This window comes from Penaeus vannamei, chromosome 43 (assembly GCF_042767895.1).
Source record: "Penaeus vannamei isolate JL-2024 chromosome 43, ASM4276789v1, whole genome shotgun sequence".
In the NCBI taxonomy this organism is placed as follows: domain Eukaryota; kingdom Metazoa; phylum Arthropoda; class Malacostraca; order Decapoda; family Penaeidae; genus Penaeus; species Penaeus vannamei.
This window is the reverse complement of record NC_091591.1, coordinates 18263558-18269673: the sequence shown is the minus strand read 5'-3', so window position 1 is coordinate 18269673 and position 6116 is coordinate 18263558. Positions and strand designations below refer to the sequence as shown.

Here is a 6116-nt window from a genome sequence, read left to right as displayed (position 1 = left end):
ATATATATATATATATATATATATATATATATATATATATATATACATGTGTGTGTGTGTATATATACATACATATATATGTGTGTATGTGTGTGTGTGTGTGTGTATGTGTGTGTGTGTGTGTGTGTGTGTATTTATCTATATACATATAAATCAATCAATCTATCTGTCTATCTACATCTATCTATCTGTAGATATATATATCATTGTAACCTATACAAGTACTGCTTATGCACACACAAAATACACACGATAACAGGAAATCTAACTCGACCGAAATGACACTATTTCTCATCTCACTTCTCTCCGAAGAACCCGCGTGAGATGTCGCACCGACCGGAATAAAAGACGAAGACAAGACAAGACAAAGAAAGAAGACAAGACAACGAAAGAGAGGAAAGAGGAAGGAGAAGAATTGGCGAGAGAAGACACGAAACAGCTGCGAATCCGGAGGAAAGTTTCCCAGCAATGGTCGCGGAAATCCCCGTCGTTGATCTGGGACAACTTGGTGAGTACAATCTTGCGTTCTTGTACCTTGGTCCTTGCGTCACGCGTTCGGATGGCGGAAGCAGTGCGGTGAGAGAGAAAGAGGGAGAGGGAGGGAGAGGGAGAGGGGGAGGGGGGAGGCAGAGAGGGAAGGAGATAGAGGGAGAGGGAGAGGGAGAGGGGAGAGAGAAAGAGAGGAAGGGAGGGAGAAGCATTGCGGTGAGAGAGAATGAGAGGGAAGGAGAGGGAGATAGAGGGAGAGGGAGGGAAGGAGGGAGGGAGATAGAGGGAGAAAGAGAGGGAGATAGAGGGAGGGAGGGAGATAGAGGGAGAGGGAGAGGGAGGGAGGGGGAGGAAGAGGGAGATAGAGGGAGAGGGAGAGGAGAGGGAGGGAGGAAGGAGGGAGATAGAGGGAGAGGGAGAGGGACAGGGAGAGGGAGGGAGGGAGATAGAGGGAGAGCGTGAGGGAGAGGGAGAGGGAGAGGGAGAGAGAGAGGGAGGAAGATAGATGGGAGAGGGAGGGGAGGGGGAGAGGGAGAGGGGAGAGAGAAAGAGAGGAAGGGAGGGAGAAGCACTGTGGTGAGAGAGATAGAGAGAAAATGTGAGGGAGGAGGGAGAGGGAGGGGGAGGGAGGGAGATAGAGGGAGAGGGAAAGGGAGGAAGAGAGGGAGAGGGAGAGAGAGAGAGAAAGAGGGAGAGAGAGAGAGAGAGAGAGAGAGAGAGAGAAGAGAAAGAAAGAGAGAGAGGGAGGGAGGGATGTGTGTGTTTATATTTGTATGTGTGTGTATATATATTTATATGTGTATGTATGTGTGTGTATTTATATATGTTTGTGTTTGTGTGTGTGTGTATGGAGAAAGAAAGAAATTGAGAAGGAGGAAGATAAAGTGATAGACAAACAGACAGAAACAGAGGGAAAATAAGATAGATAGGCAGACAGGACCTAAAACAGAGACAGAGTAAAAAAAACACACACAAAAAAAAGGAGACAAAAAGACAACGATCAAAGAGAGAATCGAAGACGAACAGAAGACCAAAACAACAACAACAAAAAAGGACGAAACAGAAAAAAAAAAAATAATCGACCCACACTTTCTCCAGACGCTATTCCTCTTCCGTTTAGAAATCTTACAAGACATTCCTTATCACTGACCATCTGACTCTGATAAGAAACGAAAGGTGCTGAGGCTCCTAGTGATAAGACCGATGCCTAATCAGTACATATATTATCAAATAGCAATGATCTCAAATATGCGAATTCAGTTAACCCAGTTCAATCAAAATTGCGTAATAAACGAACTTAAATTAAACGTGATTGTCGGTTTAGATAAGGTGAACACTATCGCGATTTCTGATACAATTCACAGGTAATGATTCATCGAGAGAGGTCACGCAGTACACGCACACACACACGCAAACAGATATTCACGCCATATTTGGGTCGTCGGTCAGCTGATTGGCCGCAGATGCATAATTTCCTTTCCAATCGACATAGTATCATCATTGTCTTTGTGTATTATATTATTATTATCATTATTATTAGTGTTATCCCTATTATTATCCTTATTATTATTATCATTATTATTATTATTATCATTATTTTTTTATTATTATCATTATCATTATCATTATCATATTCATTATCATCATTATCATTATCAAGATGTTCATTAAAATACTCTACCCAAAGGCAGCCGTTACTAACTTGAAATTTAATTGGACAGATAACTCTAAACTATTATGCAAGGTAACTGATGATAGCTGTTTTAACTTAATATCGCGACTGGTTTGTGGATGGTTACAATTAGTATAATCTGTCTGTCATTCTCTCCTTCCATTCCTCTCTCTCTCTGTCTCTCTCTTTCTCTTTCATTCTCTCTCTCCCTCTCTCTTTCTCTCTCTTTCTATCTTTCTCTCTCTCTCTCTCTCTCTCTCTCTCTCTCTCTCTCTCTCTCTCTCTCTCTCTCTCTCTCTCTCTCTCTCTCTCTCTCTCTCTCTCTCTCTCTTTCTCTCTCCCCCTCTCCCTTCCCCCTTCCCCCCTCCCTCCCCCTTTCTCCCACCCTCCCTCCTTCCCTCTATATCCCTCTCTCCCTCTTCCCCTCTTTCCCTTCCTTCCTTCCCCTCTCCCCCTCCCCCACCCCCTCCCATGTCACAGTTACCCTTCGCTTCTAACCCACTTGGCCATTTCGTGACGTAGTTAGTGACGTGGCCATGACGTCATCGGTGGTGACTGATGGTGAATTTGAAGCCAATATTAATGATATTTTGAATAGAACTGGAGATAATGCTGATAAACATGAATGATAAGGATAATGGATATTTAAAATAAGGATGATCTGACATAATTACGGGAACGACAAGCAACAGAAATAAGGATAATTATTATGATTATAATAATGATAATAATAATGATCATAGTAATAGTAATAATGATAAAAAACATTAATTGTGATAATAATAATGATGACGATTATAATTATAGTAATGAAATAATGATAATAATAACATAAATCATAACAATAATTGCAGGCACAATGATAACTATAATATTTATGGTGATGATAGTCATAATAAAAAAAATAATAATGATAGCGGTAATGATAACAATCATTATTCCTGTTTTACTAATATAATCATAACAATTATGATAATGAAAGTGATAACAACAACAATAATGACAATTATTATTATTTTATCATTAATATAATTAAACAATTATGATAATAATAGTAATAACAACGAGAACAACAACAACAATAGTAATAACAGCAAAAAATAATAACACTTACAACACCATTGATAACATTAATTAATTAACAATTACAACAATTATGATAATAATAGTAATAACAACGAGAACAACAACAACAATAATAATAACAGCAAAAAATAACAATTACAACACCACTGATAACATTAATTAATTAACAATTACAACAATTATGATAATAATAGTAATAACAACGATAACAACAACAACGATAATAATAACAGCAAAAAATAACAATTACAACACCACTGATAACATTAATTAATTAACAATTACAACAATTATGATAATAATAGTAATAACAACGATAACAACAACAACAATAGTAATAACAGCAAAAAATAACAATTACAACACCACTGATAACATTAATTAATTAACAATTACAACAATTATGATAATAATAGTAATAACAACGAGAACAACAACAACAATGATAAAAACAGCAAAAAAAATAACAATTACAACACCACTGATAACATTAATTAATTAACAATTACAACAATTATGATAATAATAGTAATAACAACGAGAACAACAACAACAATGGTAATAACAGCAAAAAATAACAACAATCACAACACCACTGATAACATTCCCTGCCGTAAGACCCCCCTCCCCCCTCCGTCAGAGTCCAACGAGGAAATCACGGAGGCAGAGGAAGCCAACCTCACAACCTCACGTCACGTTGTAAATATTCCGACAAAATCGATGCTGGACTTGCAGATCACACGCGATGCTGTCTTTCTCTCTCTCTGTTTGTTTGTTTGTTTGTTTGTCTGTTTGTTTCTCTCTCTGGCTGTCTGTTTGTTTGTTTCTCTGTTTGTTTGTCTGTTTGTTTCTCTCTCTGGCTGTCTGTTTGTTTCTCTCTCTGGCTGTCTGTCTGTTTCTCTCTCTGTCTGTCTGTCTGTTTGTCTGTTTCTCTCTCTCTCTGTCTGTCTGTCTGTTTCTCTCTCTCTCTGTCTGTCTGTCTCTCTCTGTCTGTCTATCTCTCTCTCTCTGTCTGTTTGTCTGTTCCTCTCTCTGTCTGTCTGTCTGTCTCTCTTTCTCTCTCTCTCTCTCTGTCTGTCTGTTTGTCTGTTTCTCTCTCTGTCTCTCTCTTTGTCTGTCTCTCTTCCTCTCTATTTCCCTCTCCATATTGCTTTTTTTTCTACATATTTATATATTCTTCTGTTTCCAGCATCGCCTCCCACCAACTCCCTAATTTATTTAATTTTTATTTATGCTCAAATATTCTTATCTGTTGCTACCCGTTCACCATAGTTAATTAATATCAACGTGATCGTTCATTATCATAAGTTAAATGCAGATAATTAATGATAATGATAATGATGATGATGATAATGATGATGATGATGATGATAATGATGATGATAATGATGATGATAATAATAATGATGATAATGATGATGATAATGATGATAATGATGATAATGATGATGATGATAATAATAATGATAATAATAATGCTGCTGCTGCTGCTGATGATGATGATGATGATGATGATGATAATAATAATGTCAATGATGATACTATGTCGATTGGAAAGAAAATTATGCATCTGCGGCCAATCAGCTGATCGACGACCCAAATATGGCGTGAATATCTGTGTGCGTGTGTGTGTGTGTGCGTGTGTACTGCGTGACCTCACTCGATAAATCGTTACCTGAAAATTGTATCAGAAATAGTGATAGTGTTTACCTTATCTGCACGGACAGACCGCCTTAGCTACATCACACAGAGAAAATATACCCCTGACCATCACTAAGTTTAATATCTTTATTATTAAACATACGGACAAGGAATTAATTCATATAATTTGAAAATCTTTGCACCGTGACACGTCATCCTACCCAGATGGTATCAGCTGACTGCCTCAACCCATTTCTCCAATATCTTTTAAATGAATTTACTTCTCTCTATGCAGTGAATCCTGATAAGATTTGAGAGTATTTTTACTATTTATTTTTACTTTCATTTTCTGTCAACACCCTTTCGTTACCATGGAAACTTCAGTTATCTTATCGAATTGTTGTTAATTCTCTGTTTACATGGCTCAGAACGTCCCTTTATGTAAACGCATGTATTGTGTGCACTCATGAACAAATTGTTGTGTCGAGAATGAAGCTTCGAAGACCAAAGAGATCGAAGCAATTCAGATTATTTGGGTGATCGAGACGAATTTCGAAACATATTTATGACCGTTATTTTCCTCCTCTTTTCAGGTTAACTTACCTTCTTTCATACATTATTTCTTGCCTTTCTCTTTAATACGTTAAGTTCTGGTTCCCAGTTATGTCCCCCAAATCCTTTGCTTTCTGTTAATGTTAAGATTATTTAAAGTGTGGGTCATTTTTTGGAAGTTCTAGGGTAAACAACACAATTGTAGTAACGTATACAAAGATGAGAAGGAAAATAACCACAATAAGAAATTAAATAGAATCGTGCTATTATAGTTTAATTTCTTGTAACATTTTGCTCTTTCATCTACAGTAAAGTTACTATACTCCAGCTAAACCTTAAATGTGCTTTGTTCTTTGTTAATTTACGGTGACTGCCATATAGTTTTTTGTTAGTTTCTTTTGGTCTTATACTTAAAATTTTATTTGCATAGTTCATCTTATTGTTTTTTCGTTACAAAGTGCACATGTTACCAGTCGCATAACGTCTTGGAATTTCCAAAATTTCGTTCTTGGGGCGGGGATAATGGGTTTAAAGTATTATTGGCGTGTTTTTCATGCCTGCGTGTGTGTTTGACGGTGTCTGTGATAGTGTGTGTATGCGTGCGTACGTGCGTGTGTGAGTGTATCTGAGGGCAAGGTCTATATAAGTACAGGTCTCGTCACTTCGGAGTTCTGCG

At 37.4% G+C, this 6116-nt stretch overlaps 1 protein-coding gene across 1 annotated transcript in view; it reads left to right on the top strand.

The window, feature by feature from the left end:
- Positions 1 to 468: 468 nt before the first annotated feature.
- The window catches only part of LOC113823888 (uncharacterized), a 14487-nt gene continuing 8839 nt past the window's right edge, over positions 469 to 6116 (top strand). The window contains exon 1 of the mRNA XM_027376611.2: positions 469 to 508. Coding sequence (XP_027232412.2) covers positions 469 to 508 — 40 coding nt within the window. The remainder of the gene's footprint in view (positions 509 to 6116) is intronic.